At 43.5% G+C, this 20683-nt stretch overlaps 1 protein-coding gene across 5 annotated transcripts; it reads right to left on the bottom strand.

Moving 5' to 3' along the window:
• Window positions 1–659: 659 nt before the first annotated feature.
• LOC115104975 (acyl-coenzyme A thioesterase 9, mitochondrial-like) lies at window positions 660–20534 on the bottom strand. 5 transcript variants are annotated; one of them, XM_029626442.2, is made up of 16 exons: window positions 20374–20534; window positions 9602–9696; window positions 9376–9402; window positions 8635–8680; window positions 8316–8486; window positions 8189–8226; window positions 7802–7885; window positions 7526–7629; window positions 7376–7449; window positions 7206–7273; window positions 6718–6829; window positions 4614–4704; window positions 4452–4537; window positions 2597–2684; window positions 2353–2503; window positions 660–1941 (listed from the first exon to the last, which is right to left on the bottom strand). In XM_029626442.2, exons 1-16 carry the CDS (start codon window positions 20385–20387, stop codon window positions 1886–1888), a joined length of 1305 nt encoding a protein of 434 aa, XP_029482302.1. In that variant the 5' UTR covers window positions 20388–20534; the 3' UTR covers window positions 660–1885. The 5 variants fall into 5 exon arrangements, with proteins under 5 accessions (XP_029482302.1, XP_064863088.1, XP_029482299.1 ...); XM_065007016.1 differs by lacking the exon at window positions 20374–20534 and adding an exon at window positions 18404–18435; XM_029626439.2 differs by lacking the exon at window positions 20374–20534 and adding an exon at window positions 16833–16915.
• Window positions 20535–20683: the final 149 nt, after the last annotated feature.

The following is a 20683-nucleotide window of genomic DNA, read 5'->3' as shown; positions in this document are numbered from 1 at the left end:
CTAGATAGAGTACAGCTACGACTGGTAGTTACTTTCATAGCAGTTTAGGAGAGTAATTTAGCTAACCTTAACCTCAGTCTCCTAACCTGCTACAAAAAAGTAACTTCTGGTCATAGATGTATTCCCCAGTCAGAACCCTATGCGGGACCGTAAAACAGATCATTGTGGGGCTCCTGCCTTGTACTAGGATGACCCTGGAATGCTGCTTGCAGCTTCAATGAATGTAATATCTATATATCTTTTCCGGGAGAGACTGATGTTTGTGACTCACTCCCTAGATCATCCCAGATCCAGGGGAATTATAATCTAGTATTTAGACCAGTTGATGTGAACGACTGAGTCAAACCAGAGGGATCTGCTCAATGAAGTTAAATGTTCAGAACATAACAGATAGAAATGTAATGAATAGAGCCGACATGATGTCCTTTTCTACATGACAGGCAATCTGTTCTAAACAATACATTTCTGTCTGAACATTCTGGAAGGCTGCACCCTGAACAGACTTTAGCCAACTCAACAACCTTCACTTGAAGAAAATAAAACTCTTTATTTGCTCAGTCGAGTTGACTTTTAACGTGTATATGGACACTTACAACAGCTTCCTTCCTTAAAATTGTTGATAGTTGAACATGAGTAAAAGACGGATGGATACACGTGAATCACAATGAAGGATAAATATTTATTGCAAATATGTGTCATTTGTTACATAACTTTGATCGAATCGAGTAAAGATGCCCCTTTCCCTTAAATAACCCATACACACCCATTCACTCGCTCTAGTGTACACACAGATGGAGATTATATCAAATAGAATATATAAAAATAAGACCTGTGATGAGTATCTGTGAAAAACAAGCTTTAAAGCTGTAAGACCGTGTAGCATGAATAACATTGACAAAATATAAAATCCTGTTGATGTAATCATGCTAATCAAATGGCTACCCAGTCTATTTGCATTAACCGCCCATCCTTTATTTGACACTGCTGCTACTCGCTGTTTATTATCTATGCATAATCACTTTACCCTTACCTAAATGTATATATTACTTCCATTACCTCGACTAGCCGGTGCCCCCGCACATTGACTCTGTACCGGTACCCCCTGTATATAGCCTCCTTATTGTTCTTTTATTTTTTAACTTTAGTTTATTTAATAAATATTTTTCTTCACTCTTATTTGTCTTAAAACTGCATTGTTGGTTAAGGGCTTGTAAGTAAGCATTTCTACACCAGATGTATTCGGCATGTGACAAATAACATTTCATTTGATTTTATGTCGAAGATATGTAGAAAAAAAGTGATAGCACTATTGACATCTGTGTTCCCAAACCAGGATCCCAGAACGTAAACAGACTCCAGAAGAATCAACCACCAAACAGACCTATACTAGACAGACAGCATGCATATATTTAAGCAATAAGGCATAAGGGGGTGTGTTATATGGCCAATATACCACAGCTAAGGGCTGTTCTTAGGTACGACGCATCGCGGAGTAACTGGATACAGCCCTTAGCCGTGGTATATTGGCCATATACCACAAACCCCCAAGGTGCCTTATTGCTATTATAAACTGGTTACCAGCATAATTAGAGCAGTAAAATTAAATGTTTTGTCATACCCATGGTATACGGTCTGATATACCGCGGCTGTCAGCCAATCAGCATTCAGGGCTCAAACCACCCAGTTTATAAATATATATATATATATATATATATATTTGGTACATAGAGGTAAACAAATTAATAGGCACCTTGTTATGCAAATAGACACACACATATACACACACACCGTACGGTAAGGAGGGCGGGTGCGGTGGCTGGACACTAAGGCTTTATCAGGTAGTTGTTGTGTTGGGTCATGGTTCGTCAGTATTCATCACGTCTCACTAAGACTCCAGGGTCTGGTTAAAGTGTCTCTTTCCATCCAGGTACAACATGGACTCTGGAGATAGACACATACGACCAATGTTAGACTGTGTGGAATCTACAGTAAAAACAATTCAATAACTTTAATCTCTTTCTGTTGGCACAAACGTTCCAGTAACAGTACCTCCGTAGCTCTGCGATGCAATGTTAGAGTTTAAAGGTCCGGAGTTAGAGGTCATACCTCGGTAGCTCTGCGGTATTATTGCTGAGTTCACGTCATGTTGGAAACTCAAACTGACATTTCCAACTTGCTTACTTGTAATATAAACAAACCAGCGTTTCCCACAAGGGAAGTATCCGAATCAACCAATATGAAGCACTACATAAATAACGTTAATTTTAACTCGGAGGTCGCGAGTTTCCGACATGACTTAAATGCGGCATATGTTAGGGTTAGAGTTAAAAGGTCAGGGCTTAGAGGTCATACCGCCGTAGCTCTGTGGCACTATGTTGGGAACGTCTTTGTCTGTGACGAAGGTGAAGTGGAAGACATTAGTGGTGTTGTGCTGCCGGGTCAGGGGGTCAAGAACCTCTGTATGAACTCTGACCTGGATGTACTTTCCCTCTGTGTAACACACCTGGAGACAGAGAGAGGGATGTGTCAGCACTGAAATTGGAGATCATATAACACACTAATGCACATGCTTGCATGCGCACACCCACACACAAACCTGTGATGAGAGCAGGAGTAGGGAGCCAATCTCTACTGGCTTCCGGAAGAGGATATCGTCCACGGCAACCAAGTTAGGCCGACACCCCCTGGAGCAGAGCGAGAGAACACACACACAATGAGGATGCGCAAGTGTACAGTGCATTCAGAAAGTATTCAGACCCCTTGACTTTTTCCACATTTTGTTACGTTACAGCCTTATTCTAAAATGTATTAAATTGTTTTTTTCCCCCCTCATCAATCTAAACACAATACCCCATAATGTCAACGCAAATACAGGTTTTTATAAATTTTTGCAAAAAAAAAAATATATATTACATTTACAGAAGTATTCAGACCCTTTACTCAGTACTTTGTTTAAGAACCTTTGGCAGTGATTACAGCCTTGAGTCTTCTTGGATATGACGTTAACAAGCTTGGCACACCTGTATTTGGGGTGTTTCTCCCATTCTTCTTTCCAGAACCTCTCAAGCTCTGTAAGGTTGGATGGGGAGGGTCGCTGCACAGCTATTTACAGGTCTCTCCAGAGATGTTCGATCAGGTTCAAGTCTGGGCTCTGGCTGGGCCACTCAAGGACATTCAGAGACTTGTACCGAAGCCACTCCTGCGTCGTCTTGGCTGTGTGCTTAAGGTTGTTGTCCTGTTGGAAGGTGAACCTTCGCCCCAGTCTGAGTTCCTGAGCGGTCTGGAGCAGGTTTTCATCAAGGATCTCTGTACTTTGCGCTGTTCATCTTTCCTTCGATCCTGACTAGTTTCCCAGTCCCTGCCGCTGAAAAACACCCCCACAGCATGATGCTGCCACCACAATGCTTTACCGTAGGGATGGTTTCCTCCAGAATTCCTCCAGATGTGACGCTTAGCATTAAGGCCAAAGAGAATATTGTTTCTCCTGGTCTGAGAGTCATTTAGGTGCCTTTTGGCCAACTCCAAGCGGGCCGTCATGTGCCTTTTTCTGCGGAGTTGCTTCCTTCTTGCCACTCTACCATAAAGGCCTGATTGGTGGAGTACTGCAGAGATGGTTGTTCTTCTGGAAGGTTCTCCCATCTCCACAGAGGAACTATGGAGCTCTGTTAGAGTGACCATCAGGGTTTTGGTCACCTACCTGACCAAGGCCCTTTTTAATTATAATTTTTTTAACATTGATTTAACTAGGCAAGTCAGTTAAGAACAAATTCTTATTTTACAGTGACGGCCTACCCCGGCCAAACTCTTCCCTAACCCAGACGACTCTGGGCCAATTGTGCGCCCCCCTATGGGACTCACGATCATGGCCGGTTGCGATACAGCTCAGGATTGAACCAGGGTCTGTAGTGACGCCTCTAGCACTGAGATGCAGTGCCTTAGACTGCTGCGCCACTCGGGAGCCCTGAGTTTCTGCTTTGTCATTATGTGGTATTGTGTGTAGATTGATGAGGGATTTTTTTTTTAAAATCCATTGTAGAACAAGGCTGTAACGTAACAAAATGTGGAAAAGGGGAAGCGGTCTGAATACTTTCCCGAATGCACTGTAAGTGATGGACCGATACAAACGTAGATCTTCTCATTTGTACCCGTCCACACAACCCAGCAAACTCAAATTGGTTCTGTGAATGTTCAGGGAACGTTATTGGAACAATAATGCATGTCAAAACATTACACTAGAACTTTGAGTCTTGTGGGAATGTTCCTTGTTTGATGTTATGGGTGTTTTAAATAACATCTTCATCAACACTAACAGAACATTCCTGTAATATTTCTGCAGAATGATTTGAATTAAATCCAGACATAGTTGCTGAGGTGTGTTTAGGGTACATGTCATAAAGTCACACCGTAACTGGGAATGTTCTCGGTTGCTGGGAACACATTCGCTCACTCACCCGTAGACACATGCGTTAGCCCAGCCCAGCTCGTAAGCCTTCCTCATCAGAAACCCTCCAAAGATCCTGTTAAAGATGTTCCTCTCCTGAAAACACACATCTTAGTCAGCACAAATTAGAAATGTTCCAGGTTGTAAATATCGCTGCCTCTCTCTCTCTAACCTGTGGATGGCATATCTCCAGTCCTTTCACTTTGGCATCCTCCATCCATACTGAGTTAGGAGGCAGAACTCTGCTACGGAAACTCACTGTCCTACAGGACAACACACAGATAGACACAATCACCACACTAACAAAATGCTTGTGCTGTATTTTATGATGTGTGTGTTCTCATCATTTAATAAGGTAACACTTGTAATTTGACAGTGAAGCAACAAAAAAATCCATAATATTTCGTACAGCTTATGATTCAGTGAGTTTGCTCTTGTAGATTTATGCCTTACAGTGGGGCAAAAAAGTATTTAGTCAGCCACAAATTGTGCAAGTTCTCCCACTTAAAAAGATGAGAGGCCTGTAATTTTCATCATAGGTACACTTCAACTATGACAGACAAAATGAGAAAAAAAATCCAGAAAATCACATTGTAGGATTTTTTATTAATTAATTTGCAAATTATGGTGGAAAATAAGTATTTGGTCAATAACAAAAGTTTCTCAATACTTTGTTATATACCCTTTGTTGGCAATGACAGAGGTCAAATGTTTTCTGTAAGTCTTCACAAGGTTTTCACACACTGTTGCTGGTATTTTGGCCCATTCCTCCATGCAGATCTCCTCTAGAGCAGTGATGTTTTGGGGCTGTTGCTGGGCAACACGGACTTTCAACTCCCTCCAAAGATTTTCTATGGGGTTGAGATCTGGAGACTGGCTAGGCCACTCCAGGACCTTGAAATGCTTCTTACGAAGCCACTCCTTCGTTCCCCGGGCGGTGTGTTTGGGATCATTGTCATGCTGAAAGACTCAGCCACGTTTCATCTTCAATGCCCTTGCTGATGGAAGGAGGTTTTCACTTAAAATCTCATGATACATGGCCCCATTCATTCTTTCCTTTACACGGATCAGTCGTCCTGGTCCCTTTGCAGAAAACAGCCCCAAAGCATGATGTTTCCACCCCCATGCTTCACAGTAGGTATGGTGTTTTTTGGATGCAACTCAGCATTCTTTGTCCTCCAAACACGACGAGTTGAGTTTTTACTAAAAAGTTATATTTTGGTTTCATCTGACCATATGACATTCTCCCAATCTTCTTCTGGATCATCAAAAGGCTCTCTAGCAAACTTCAGACGGGCCAGGACATGTACTGGCTTAAGCAGGGGGACACGTCTGGCACTGCAGGATTTGAATCCTTGGCGGCGTAGTTTGTTACTGATGGTAGGCTTAGTTACTTTGGTCCCAGCTCTCTGCAGGTCATTCACTAGGTCCCCCCGTGTGGTTCTGGGATTTTTGCTCACCGTTCTTGTGATCATTTTGACCCCACGGGGTGAGATCTTGCGTGGCGCCCCAGATCGAGGGAGATTATCAGTGGTCTTGTATGTCTTCCATTTCCTAATAATTGCTCCCACAGTTGATTTCTTCAAACCAAGCTGCTTACCTATTGCAGATTCAGTGTTCCCAGCCTGGTGCAGGTCTACAATTTTGTTTCTGGTGTCCTTTGACAGCTCTTTGGTCTTGGCCATAGTGGAATTTGGAGTGTGACTGTTTGATGTTGTGGACAGGTGTCTTTTATACTGATAACAAGTTCAAACAGGTGCCATTAATACAGGTAACGAGTGGAGGACAGAGGAGCCTCTTAAAGAAGAAGTTACAGGTCTGTGAGAGCCAGAAATCTTGCTTGTTTGTAGGTGACAAAATACTTATTTTCCACCATAATTTGAAAATAAATTCATAAAAAATCCTACAATGTGATTTTCTGGATTTATTTTAAAATTTGTCTGTCATAGTTGAAGTGTACCTATGATGAAAATTAGGCCTCTCTCATCTTTTTAAGTGGGAGAACTTGCACAATTGGTGGCTGACTAAATACTTTTTTGCCCCATTGTATATGCGTTTGTACAATGGGTGTGAAGTCAATTAAGATTATTGCTACCTTAAATTAACTTTAATCTCATTTTAATGGGAACATCAATGTGACAACAATTTGATATGACAAAATATGACTGTAGTCATTGTGATCCGTGTGATTTAAAGATAAATTATGGAAGTTTAGTTGCTTATTGTTTACGTAAAAACAAATATTTGACGTGTGTGTTTGTGTGTTTGTGTCGTACTTGCTGTCCAGGGTGTTGAGGAACAGGCTGTGTACGACCTTCCTCTCCTCAGCAGTAGGGGCCACCTTTAGTAGAGACGCTGTACTCAGCTCTATACGACGCGTCTTATTGACTGGAGGGGGACACACACACAGTAAATAACACAAACACACACACACAGTAAATAACACAAACACAAACACACAGTAAATAACACAAACACACACACACAGTAAATAACACAAACACAAACAGTAAATAACACAAACACACAGTAAATAACACAAACACAAAGTAAATAACACAAACACAAACACACAGTAAATAACACAAACACACAGTAAATAACACAAACACAAACACACAGTAAATAACACAAACACACAGTAAATAACACAAACACAAACACACAGTAAATAACACAAACACAATAAATAACACAAACACACACACACAGTAAATAACACAAACACAGTAATATATACACATAATGATGTAGTGTGTCTTACTCTCTCCCTGGTAAAACAGTTTCTCCTCCTCAATTCCCTCTGGCTTCAGAGGGTTAACAAACGCTGCCCTGAGAGAGACAGAAACCGACAGAGAAATAGAGACATCAGTCATGGATGGATATGGTGGATGGTTGGTTGAATGGATGGATGATTGGATGGATGTTGTATACCTCTTGTTCTCAGGGTCTCTGGCCACCATAACAAACGTAGCATCCAGAACTGGAGTGTAGGCCCCACCGTGGTACTGTGCATACACACAGACATAACATCACTATTGTGGACATTAGTATATTACTGTGTGTGTGCGCGTGCGTGTATACCTGAGACATGTGCATCTTGGCTTCAATGGAGGTCTTCCCCACCCAGGTCACGTGACCAGTGAACTTGATGTCACAGTCAGGGTGGATGATTTGTTTCCTCATGTCTGTGACATCACATACAGGGGAAATAAGCCACAACTACAAAACTGCAACAGTAACAAACAATATATATTCAATGACACTAGGAAAAAAGTGTCCCTGGATTAGATTTGAGGAACACTGCACTGGTCTATACGGTACACCCTGGTGTTGTACCAGGACTGCTAGGTGTCATACCTATCTTATCCACCAGGGCAGTGACGATGGACAGAGGAGATCTTTGAAGTGTCTTGTTATGGGTGTGAGAGTAACAGATCAACACTAAGGGGGGAAAGAGAGACAAAGAGAGAGAAAGAGAATGGTAAAACCAGTGTAATACCATGCACCAGTGTGTTGTTGAGGTGATGATGTCGGCAGGTTGGCGGGTTAGAGCGTTGGGCCAGTAACCGAAAGGTTGCTAGATCGAATCCCAGAGCTGACAAGGTAAAAATCTGCCGTTCTGCCCCTGAACAAGGCAGTTAACCCACTGTTCTCCGGTAGGCCGTCATTGTAAATAAGAATTTGTTCTTAACTGACTTGCCTAGTTAAAGGTTAAAATAAAATAAAATGGTCATATGGTCATACCTGCTAGACTGTCCAGATCCTCCAGGATACGGCCAAACCTGGAATAGAGACAACAGACAGAGGGGGGAAGGAAGTGTGTGTGTGTGTGTTTGAGAAGAATGTGTGAGTGTGTATCTGTATCTGTTACCTGACACCTTTGAGGTAGTTGAGGTATTTCTCTCTAAGGGTAGGGTCTGTGCCCAGGGGAAGGTGGGCCTCTATGTAGCTGTCCTTCATCCTGCGGACAGGAAGCTCATCCTGAGAACCAGCCAGCTGATTGGCCAATGACAAACGGTCAGCTAGCGCCTGCTGGTGGTCTCTACAGGATGGGAGATAGCGAGAGATACATCAGGAATGAGCTGTGAGTTTAACAAGGTCATACACATCTATAACAAGTAAACACAGGCCTTCCTGTCATATTATCAATATCTCAATACAAAGTAGCTTCACTGGTTCTGTTACCGTACCTCCAGTTAGTAGACGCTCCCACAATCTCTCTCAGCCTGTTGCGCACTGAAAAACAACCACACAGTTGATCAGCTCTCAGTGTGTGTGTGTGTGTGTGTTTGTACTGATTCTGTGCTCAGAACAGAATGTGCAATGGGAATCATATGATCTCAGACAGAATGACAGCAGCAAGCTACAGAGTACTAGTGAGGTCTGGGTAGGATACACAATATCAGCTCCACTGTTGTTCCAGCTAGCACATGGAGCCACTGAGTGGCTTTTCGCTGCAGCTCGAGGGTGTACGCGCAATGTGGAGAAATCACTAGTCCACTGACAACGTAATAAGGTGTCATTTGAGATTTGCCTATTGATCTGTGGCCCACCTGACTGGCATCGCTGTGATGTCATAATGTTGAGACGATATGAAACAAGACACTTGAGAGAGAGAGACGACCAAGACAGGTCCGTATACTATAGAATAGGGTACAGCAGCATCGTTAAGAGGTGCCCGCCACTGCCACAGGCCAGGGGTGCATTCATAGTTCAGTCTGTAAGAAATGGAAGAGAGAAACAAGGCCGTACAACCAGCTCAACAGACCACAGGGTGCTGGATAGAGATAGCGAAATAGAGAGAATGCGTTAAAGGCAGTGTGTTTTAGAGATGATGAACTAAAATACATGCAGGCAGGATTAAGTTGAATTTAGACTGAATTAAGTAAGTGTTTTATACAATTAGGATTCAGGGTTGGTTACCAACACACCATTGGACATTAGCAAGTGAGCATTTCCTGTGGAGAGTGGAGACACAAAACAAGTAATGGGTTAGATGTCAGGAGACTAGATGGAGTCTCAATGTCCTCTAGTCTTGTCATCATACCCAAAGAGTAGTATAAATTAAGTTCATAACAGTGAGTCAGTTAATCAATTAATCAATTAACAAACCAATATATAAATATAGATCAGTCAGTCAGTTGTATATGGCCTTACCCTCAGACATGTCCGGGGCCTTCCCCTGCAAAGACACAGGCCCCCGGGAGAACGTCCTGGTTGTCAGGGACGCCACCGACCTTAGGAACCGGAACCTGTGGAATGGAAGGAAGAAACACTGACATGTCAACACAGCAAGCCCACAACATTGACACTCAAGGTTCCAAATACTACAGATTCATTGCGTAAACCTATTAATCCATGTGTATGGGAATCCCAGATGTCAGTCAAGTCCCTGGCACATAGCCCACTGAGTTTGGACAGCACATTACAGCACAGTACAGAACAGCACAGTGGACCTCAGTACAGTAGAGTTCACAACTCAATCACTGGTTGAAGAGTGTTTTCTGCCCCTCCCAAAATATTGCATTTGTAGATAACTGGCCCTCTTTCTGGGACTCCCCCACAAACAGGACCAAGCCCTGCCTGCTGAGGAGTGACGGACTCCATCCAAGCTGGAGGGGTGCTCTCATCTATCAACATTGACAGGGCTCTGCCAGCCTGCAAGCTAAGTGGAGTCTGCCACTATCACTGTCAGTGTAGTCAGCTCAGCTTTCCCGCTGAGACCGTGTCTGTGCCTCGATCTAGGTCGGGCTGAACTAAAAACATGGCAGCGTACACCTTAGCAATCTCACTGGAGTAAAGACCTCCTCCATTCCTGTCATTATTGAAAGAGATTGTGATAATATCTCACATCCCAAAATATAACTACTTCATGTTAGATCCCTCACTTCCAAGGCAGTCATCGTCAATGAACTAATCACTGATCATAACCTTGATGTGACTGACTGAAACATGGCTCAAGCCTGATTTATTTACTGTGTTAAATGAGGCCTCTCCTCCTGGTTACATTGGTGACCATATCTCCGTGCATCCCGCAAAGGTGTTGCTAACATTTACAACAGCAAACTTCAATTTACCCTTTTTTTTTCTCCATCTTTTGAGCTTCTAGTCATAAAATCTATGCAGCATACTCAATAACGTTTTATAGCTACTGTTTACAGGCATCCTGGGCCATATACAGCGTTCCTCACTGAGTTCTCTGAATTCCTATCAGACCTTGTAGTCATGGCGAATAATATTCACATTTTTGGTGACTTCAATATTCACATGGAAAAGGTCACAGATGCACTCAAAGGCTTTCGGAGCCATCATCGACTCAGTGGGTTTTGTACAACATTTCTCCAGACCTACGCATTGCCACAGTCATACCCTGGATCTAAACTCAGCAACAACAACAAAAAACTCCCCTTTTCAGGACCCCATCTTTCAAAGATAATCCAAATAACTTCACAGATCTTCAATGTAAAGGGTTTAAACACTGTTTCCCATGCTTGTTCAATGAACCATAAACAATTAATGAACATTCACCTGTGGAACGGTCGTTAAGACACTAACAGCTTACAGACGGTAGGCAATTAAGGTCACAGTTATGAAAACTTAGGACACTAAAGAGGCCTTTCAACTGACTCTGAAAAACACCAAAAGAAAGATGCCCAGGGTCCCTGCTCATCTGCATGAACGTGCCTTAGGCATGCTGCAAGGAGGCATGAGGACTGCAGATGTGTCGGTGGGCAATAAATTGCAGTGTCGGTACGGTGAGATGCCTAAGACAGGATCGTGGCAGACCCCGTGTAACACCTGCACAGGATCGGTACAGCCGAACATCACACCTGCGGGACAGGTACAGGATGGCAACAACTGCCCGAGTTACACCAGGAAAGCACAATCCCTCCATTGGTGCTCAGACTGTCCGTAATAGGCTGAGAAAGGCTGGACTGAGGGCATGTAGGCCTGTTGTAAGGCAGGTCCTCACCAGACATCACCGGCAACGTCACCCATGGGCACAAACCCACCGTCGCTGGACCAGACAGGACTGGCAAAAAGTGCTCTTCAATGACGAGTCGCGGTTTTGTCTCACCATGGGTGATGGTCGGATTCGCGTTTATCGTCGAAGGAATGAGCGTTACACCGAGGCCTGTACTCTGGAGCGGGATCGATATGGAGGTGGAGGGTCCGTTATGTTCTGGAGCGGTGTGTCACAGCATCATCGGACTGAGCTTGTTGTCATTGCAGGCAATCTCAACGCTGTGCGTTACTAGGAAGACATCCTCCTCCCTCATGTGGCACCCTTCCTGCAGGCTCATCCTGACATGACCCTCCAGCATGACAATGCCACCAGCCATACTGCTCGTTCTGTGAGTGATTTCCTGCAAGACAGGAATGTCAGTGTTCTGCCATGCCCAGCGAAGAGCCCGGATCTCAATTCCATTGAGCACGTCTGGGACCTGTTGGATCGGAGGGTGAGGGTTAGGGCCATTCTACCCAGAAATGTCCGGGAACTTGCAGGTGCCTTGGTGAAAGAGTGGGGTAACATCTCACAGCAAGAATTGGCAATCTGGTGCAATCCATGAGGAGATGCATTGCAGTACGTAATGCAGCTGGTGGCCACACCAGATACTGACTGTTACTTTTGATTTTGACCCCCCCCCCTTTATTCAGGGACACATTATTCCATTTCTGTTAGTCACATGTCTGTGGAAATTGTTCAGTTTATGTCTTAGTTGTTGAATTTTGTTATGTTCATACAAATATTTATAATGTTAAATTTGCTGAAAATAAACGCAGTTGACAGCTCCCTGGTATACAGAAAATACCCGAGCCATGAAGCAAGCTTCCTGAAAATTGGAACGGAAATGGCGCTCCATGATACTGGAAGCCTTCCAAGCTAGTCGGAATATGTAATATCGAAGAGTCCTCACTGCTGCTCGATCAGCCTACTTTTCCAACCTAATTGAGAAAAAAAAAATGCTAAATGTATTTTTGATACTGTCGCCAAGCTAACTTGGTCTTTACTACGGCAGTTTTGAATTCATATAGAGAACAAATTCTTATTTACAATGACGGCCTACCGGGGAACAGTGGGTTAACTGCCTTGTTCAGGGGCAGAACGACAGATTTTTACTAGAGGTCGACCAATTATGATTTTTCAATGCCGATACCGATTATTGGAGGACCCCAAAAAAAGCCGATACCGATTAATCGGACGATTTTTGTATACACTGCTCAAAAAAATAAAGGGAACACTAAAATAACACATCCTAGATCTGAATGAATGAAATATTCTTATTAAATACTTTTTTCTTTACATAGTTGAATGTGCTGACAACAAAATCACACAAAAATGATCAATGGAAATCTAATTTATCAACCCATGGAGGTCTGGATTTGGAGTGACACTCAAAATTGAAGTGGAAGGATCTCCTCCCAGACCTGGACTAAAGCATCCGCCAACTCCTGGACAGTCTGTGGTGCAACGTGGCGTTGGTGGATGGAGCGAGACATGATGTCCCAGATGTGCTCAATTGGATTCAGGTCTGGGAAACGGGCGGGCCAGTCGATAGCATCAATGCCTTCCTCTTGCAGGAACTGCTGACACACTCCAGCCACGAGGTCTAACATTGTCTTGCATTAGGAGGAACCCAGGGCCAACCACACCAGCATATGGTCTCACAAGGGGTCTGAGGATCTCATCTCGGTACCTAATGGCAGTCAGGCTACCTCTGGCGATCACATGGAGGACTGTGCGGCCCCCCAAAGAAATGCCACCCCACACCATGACTGACCCACCGCCAAACCGGTCATGCTGGAGGATGTTGCAGGCAGCAGAACGTTCTCCATGGCGTCTCCAGACTCTGTCACGTCTGTCACATGTGCTCAGTGTGAACTTGCTTTCATCTGTGAAGAGCACAGGGCGCCAGTGGCCAATTTGCCAATCTTGGTGTTCTCTGGCAAATGCCAAAAGTCCTGCACGGTGTTGGGCTGTAAGCACAACTCCCACCTGTGGACGTCGGGCCCTCATACCACCCTCATGGTGTCTGTTTCTGACCATTTGAGCAGACACATGCACATTTGTGGCCTGCTGGAGGTCATTTTGCAGGGCTCTGGCAGTGCTCCTCCTGCTCCTCCTTGCACAAAGGCGGAGATAGCAGTCCTGCTGCTGGGTTGTTGCCCTCCTACGGCCTCCTCCACATCTCCTGATGTACTGGCCTGTCTCCTGGTAGCGCCTCCATGCTCTGGACACTACGCTGACAGACACAGCAAACCTTCTTGCCACAGCTCGCATTGATGTCCCATCCTGGATGAGCTGCACTACCTGAGCCACTTGTGTGGGTTGTAGACTCCGTCTCATGCTACCACTAGAGTGAAAGCACCTCCAGCATTCAAAAGTGACCAAAACATCAGCCAGGAAGAATAGGAACTGAGAAGTGGTCTGTGGTCACCACCTGCAGAACCACTCCTTTATTGGGGGTGTCTTGCTAATTGCCCATCATTTCCACCTGTTGTCTATTCCATTTGCACAACTGCATATGACATTTATTGTCAATCAGTGTTGCTTCCTAAGTGGGCAGTTTGATTTCACAGAAGTGTGATTGACTTAGAGTTACATTGTGTTGTTTAAGTGTTCCCTTTATTTTTTTGAGCAGTATATATATATATATATATATATTTTGTAATTACCGATTGTTATGAAAACTTGAAAATCGGCCCTAATTAAATCGGCCATTCCGATTAATCGGTCGACCTCTAATTTTTACCTTGTTAGCTCGGGGATTTGATCCAGCAACCTTTCGGTTACTGGCCCAACGCTCTAACCATTAGGCTACCTGCTACCCCATTCATGAACGTCTTCATGATCATTAGAAAGCAAATGACAGACTCCTCTTTGAATCGGCATATTACTCCAAAACGCAGTTGTCCTGAGTCTGCACAGAACTGCCAGGACCTAAGGTCAATGGAGACACTCAAGTTATTTAATCCTGTATCTCTCGACACATTCACGAAAATAGTCATGGCCTGTAAGCCTTCCAGCTGCCTACTACTGAAAGAGCTACTTCCTGTGCTTGGCCTTCCTATGTTGAACATAATAAATGTCTCCCTATCCTCTGGATGTGTACCAAACTCACTAAAAGTGGCAGTAATAATGCCACTCTTGAAAAAGTCAAACTTTGACCCAGATTTTTATTTTATTTTTAATTTTAAAATTGGCCTCTCAATTTTGGGGGAAAAAGATGTTGCCTTCCTGAAGACAAATAACATATACGAAACTCTCCACTCTACCAAACCTGCTGTCGCAACCTCTGAATGCTCGGAAAAGAAAAGCCAACTAACATTTACTCCTGAGGTGTTGACCTGTTGCACCCTCTACAACCACTGTGATTATTATTTGACCCTGATGGTCATCTATGAATGTTTGAACATCTTGAAGAACGATCTGGCCTTAATGACCATGTACTCTTATAATCTTCACATGGCAAAGCCAGAAGAGGACTGGACAACCCTCAGAGTCTGATTCCTCTCTAGGTTTCTTCCTAGGGAGATTTTCCTAGCCACCGTGCTTCTACATCTGCATTGCTTGCTGTTGTCAGTAAGAGCCAAAAGAGGTGACATTAGCTGGAGAGAGACAGGGAGAGAGAGAGGAAGGGGTTGTCTGGACTGTTTTTACACTATTGCTTTGACCACCACGCATCAGAAAGAGAAAGAAAACCATTATGCTATGAGCTGAACATAACAATACGCCAGTGGAAGGAGACCCTATGAGCTGAACATAACAATACGCCAGTGGAAGGAGACCCTATGAGCTGAACATAACAATACGCCAGTGGAAGGAGACCCTATGAGCTGAACATAACAATACGCCAGTGGAAGGAGACCCTATGAGCTGAACATAACAATACGCCAGTGGAAGGAGACCCTATGAGCTGAACATAACAATACGCCAGTGGAAGGAGACCCTATGAGCTGAACATAACAATACGCCAGTGGAAGGAGACCCTATGAGCTGAACATAACAATACGCCAGTGGAAGGAGACCCTATGAGCTGAACATAACAATACGCCAGTGGAAGGAGACCCTAGAGCTGAGGAGACCCTATGAAACATAACAATACGCCAGTGGAAGGAGACCCTATGAGCTGAACATAACAATACGCCAGTGGAAGGAGACCCTATGAACATAACAATACGCCAGTGGAAGGAGACCCTATGAGCTGAACATAACAATACGCTGAAGGAGACCCTATGAGCTGAACATAACAATACGCCAGTGGAAGGAGACCCTGAGCTGAACATAACAATACGCCAGAGCTGAAACATAACAATACGAACCAGTGGAAGGAGACCCTATGAGCTGAACATAACAATACGCCAGTGGAAGGAGACCCTATGAGCTGAGCTGAACATAACAATACGCCAGTGGAAGGAGACCCTATGAGCTGAACATAACAATACCCTATGAGCTGAACATAACAATACGCAGTGGAAGGAGACCCTATGAGCTGAACATAACAATACGCCAGTGGAAGGAACATAATATACCAGTGGATAAACATATACTGAACATAATATACCAGTGGAAGGAGACCCTATGAGCTGAACATAATATACCAGTGGAAGGAGACCCTATGAGCTGAACATAATATACCAGTGGAAGGAGACCCTATGAGCTGAACATAACAATATACCAGTGGAAGGAGACCCTATGAGCTGAACATAACAATATACCAGTGGAAGGAGACCCTATGAGCTGAACATAATATACCAGTGGAAGGAGACCCTATGAGCTGAACATAACAATATACCAGTGGAAGGAGACCCTATACCAGTGGAAGGAGACCCTATGAGCTGAACATAATATACCAGTGGAAGGAGACCATAATATACCAGTGGAAGGAGACCCTATGAGCTGAACATAACAATACGCCAGTGGAAGGAGACCCTATGAGCTGAACATAACAATACACCAGTGGAAGGGAGGAGTAGAATTCAGTTGCAGTCATTCTGTTACTGATTTTTTGGTCACTGTTAAAGATTTGGTAACACATTTATTAAGTGATTGAAATGTGTCAATCATAAACCAAATGATCAGTAAAAAATAAAAACAATAGGTAATTGGTAGGTCTACCTTTACCTGTTACTTCTGTGAACTTATATTATCCTCCCTCCTCGTGAGGGAGAGAAATGCGAAAATATCTTAAAGATATGTGGGTTTTTGTTAACAGAATGACAAGAATGGCGCCGGAAGAAATGGCAGCAGTTTTACGGCCGACCAACCAATTGTGCTATTATGTGTTTTTTTGCGTTATTTGTAACTTATTTTGTACATAATGTTTCTGCCACCGTATCTTATGGCAAAAAAGAGCTTCTGGACATCAGGACAGCGATCACTCACCTCGGATTAGACAAATATTTTTTCTTCAACAAACAAGACATCCTCCAAACACCCGGCAGGGCCGACATCCACGTTATTTGCAAGAGGAAGCGACGCAGGTACAGAGGACAAAGAGCCGGATGCCTGGTCAGGACCCGAAAAAGGTCCTGATTGACGACATGGATATTCAGCTAGCGGAACACACGCTGAACTGGCAAGATAGAACAGCGCACTCCGATAAGACGAGAGGGGCGGTCTGTGCATGTTTGTAAACAACAGCTGGTGCATGAAATCTAAGGAAGTCTCTAGATTTTGCTCACCTGAAGTAGAGTATATTGTTATAAATTGCAGGCCACACTACTTGCCTAGAGAGTTTTCAGCTATACTTCCAGAGGCACCGCTCCTAGTGGCCTGGAGACTTTAATGCAGGAAAACTTTAATCAGTTCTACCAAATTTCCATCAACATGTTAAATGTGCAACCAGAAGGAAAGAAACTCTAGACCACTTTACTCCACACACAGAGACGCATACAAAGCTCTCCCTCGCCCTCCATTTGGCAAATCTGACCACAACTCTATCCTCCTGATTCCTGCTTACAAGCAAAAATTAAAGCAGGAAGCACCAGTCACTCGGTCTATAAAAAAGTGGTCAGATGAAGCAGATGCTAAACTACAGGACTGTTTTTCTATCACAGACTGGAACATGTTCCGGGATTCTTCCGATGGCATTGAGGACGGCACATCAGTCACTGGCTTCATCAATAAGTGCATCGAGGACGTCGTTCCCACAGTGACTGTACGTACATACCTCAACCAGAAGCCATGGATTACAGGCAACATTCGCACTGAGCTAAAGGGTAGAGCTGCCGCTTTCAAGGTGCGGGACTCTAACCCGGAAGTTTTCAAAAAATCCTGCTATGCCCTGCGACGAACCATCAAACAGGCAAAGCGTCAATACAGGGCTAAGATTGAATCATACTACACCAGCTCCGATGCTCATCTTATGTGTCAGGGCTTGCAAACTATTACAGACTACAAAGGGAAGCACAGTCGCGAGCTGCCCAGTGACACAAGCCTACCAGACGAGATAAATCACTTCTATGCTCGCTTCGAGGCAAGCAACAGAGGCATGCATGAGAGCAGCAGCTGTTCCAGGCAACTGTGTGATCATGCTCTCTGTAGCCGACGTGAGCAAGACCTTTAAACAGGTCAACATACACAAGGCTGCAGGGCCAGATGGATTACCATGACGTGTGCTTCGGGCATGTGCTGACCAACTGGCAGGTGTCTTCACTGACATTTTCAACATTTCCCTGATTAAGTCTGTAATACCAACATGTTTCAAGCAGACCACCATAGTCACTGTGCCCAACAACACAAAGGCAACCTGCCTAAATGACTACAGACCTGTAGCACTTACGTCCATAGCCATGAAGTGCTTTGAAAGGTTGGTAATGGCTCAAATCAACACCATTATCCCAGAAACCCTAGACCCACTCCAATTTGCATACAGCCCAAACAGATCCACAGATGATGCAATCTCTATTGCACTCCACACTGCCCTTTCCCACCTGGACAAAATTAACACTTACATGAGAATGCTATTCATTGACTACAGCTCAGCGTTCAACACCATAGTGCCCTCAAAGCTCATTACTAAGCTAAGGATCCTGGGACTAAACACCTCCCTCTGCAACTGGATCCTGGACTTCCTAACGGGCCGCCCCCAGGTGGTGAGTGTAGGTAACAACACATCTGCCAAGCTGATCCTCAACACTGGAGCTCCCCAGGGGAGGTAGTATTGCAAGTGTAACAGTATAGCTTCCGTCCCTCTCCTCACTCCTCCCTGGGCTCGAACCAGCAACAAAACGACAACAGCCACCATCGAAGCAGCATTACCCATGCAGAGCAAGGGGAACAACCACTCCAAGGCGGTTGTTCCCCTTGGTACGGTATCGGCAAATCATAATCGGTCGACCTCTAATATGGACAGGAGTCTGCCTTTCCAAATCCTGTCCAATCAATTTAACTTACCACAGGCAGACTCCAATCAAGTTGTAGAAACATCTCAAGGATGATCAATGGAAACAGGATGCACCTGAGCTCAATTTCAAGTCTCATAGCAAAGGGTCTCAATACTTATGTAAATAAGGTATTTCTGTTTTTATATTGTTATTACATTTGCAAACATTTCTAAAAACCTGTTTTCGCTTTGTCATTATGGGCTATTGTGTGTAGATTGAGGGGGGAAATTATTTAATCAACTTTAGAATAAGGCTGTAGCGTAACAAAATGTGGAAAAGGGTAAGGGGTCTGAATACTTTCCCAAATGCACTGTATGTAAACCACGTCCCTCTGAAAACATACCTTCTCTGATGTTGGAACTTATTAAATTAGGTAAGAGAATATCATGATAGCATTGGTGTATTAAAATAAGAGTTAGGGTGATGTCACCCTATTCCCTTAATGATCCAGGCTCCTGAATCCTATTCCCTTCATGATCCAGGCTCCTGAATCCTATTCCCTTAATGATCCAGGCTCCTGAATCCTATTCCCTTAATGATCCAGGCTCCTGAATCCTATTCCCTTAATGATCCAGGCTCCTGAATCCTATTCCCTTAATGATCCAGGCTCCTGAATCCTATTCCCTTAATGATCCAGGCTCCTGAATCCTATTCCCTTAATGATCCAGGCTCCTGAATCATACTCCCTTAATGATCCAGGCTCCTGAATCCTATTCCCTTAATGATCCAGGCTCCTGAATCCTATTCCCTTCATGATCCAGGCTCCTGAATCCTATTCCCTTCATGATCCAGGCTCCTGAATCCTATTCCCTTAATGATCCAGGCTCCTGAATCCTATTCCCTTAATGATCCAGGCTCCTGAATCCTATTCCCTTAATGATCCAGGCTCCTGAATCCTATTCCCTTAATGATCCAGGCTCCTGAATCCTATTCCCTTAATGATCCAGGTTCCTGAATCCAAGTGTATAACATGAGGGAGGGAAGCAATAACTTTATGATCAAACTTTATCAATGTAGAAGCAACAATACTTTTTCTAACTTTGTCATCATACTTTAATCTAGTTTCATCCAAATATAATCAAATTTCACAAAAAAATTGATTTTAACTGTTCATTACCTATAAAATGATTTCTGCAAAACTTAATATAAATGATGAAATTAGTTGGCAAGGGTCTTTACAACATAGTATTTTTATACATTTCTAATAGATCTTTTCTAAGACCTCTTTTCCATATGTTTGACCAGAAATCAAAGCCTTTGCATATTACACATTTTTGGGATGATGAAAAATTATTAGAAAATGCATATATGCCTTTTTTCACAAACATACTCAGCGTTCATTTTACACCAATTTTTATACGCTCCTTTGAACTTCACGTTAGAGCTCATGGTGTTTTTTATTTTATTTATTTTTTTACAAAGAAATACCTTTTAGCTAGCTAACGCTACTACATTACCAAACTATCGTTAGCTAACTAGCTTTACCATTTCTGTGAAATCGACTGGTTTAGCTAGCTCTTCTACACCCTCACACTCACCTCGGTGACAGCATTTCCGTGTGCTATATGAAGATGTTTGAGAAGTTAGCTGAATTTGCTAAATACCGAAATACAACTACAAAACGGGGGGACAGATTAAGCTAATTATACAAAGAGTGACAACACTGAAATTGTAGATGATTTCCTGTGGACATTTGCCCTTGCCTGTACGTACCGTATTACTAAAAACAAGGGCGCAATTATTTTGCGGATATAATGGATGGCGTAAATGCGTTCATCAATTCACTCTCAAATTCATAGACAGAGCTATGGATGCAAGGACTTACCATTAAAGATATGTTTTATTTTG

Source organism: Oncorhynchus nerka, linkage group LG22 (assembly GCF_034236695.1).
Source record: "Oncorhynchus nerka isolate Pitt River linkage group LG22, Oner_Uvic_2.0, whole genome shotgun sequence".
NCBI lineage: Eukaryota > Metazoa > Chordata > Actinopteri > Salmoniformes > Salmonidae > Oncorhynchus > Oncorhynchus nerka.
The sequence above is the reverse complement of the archived record's forward strand: the minus strand, read 5'-3'. Positions and strand labels throughout refer to the sequence as shown.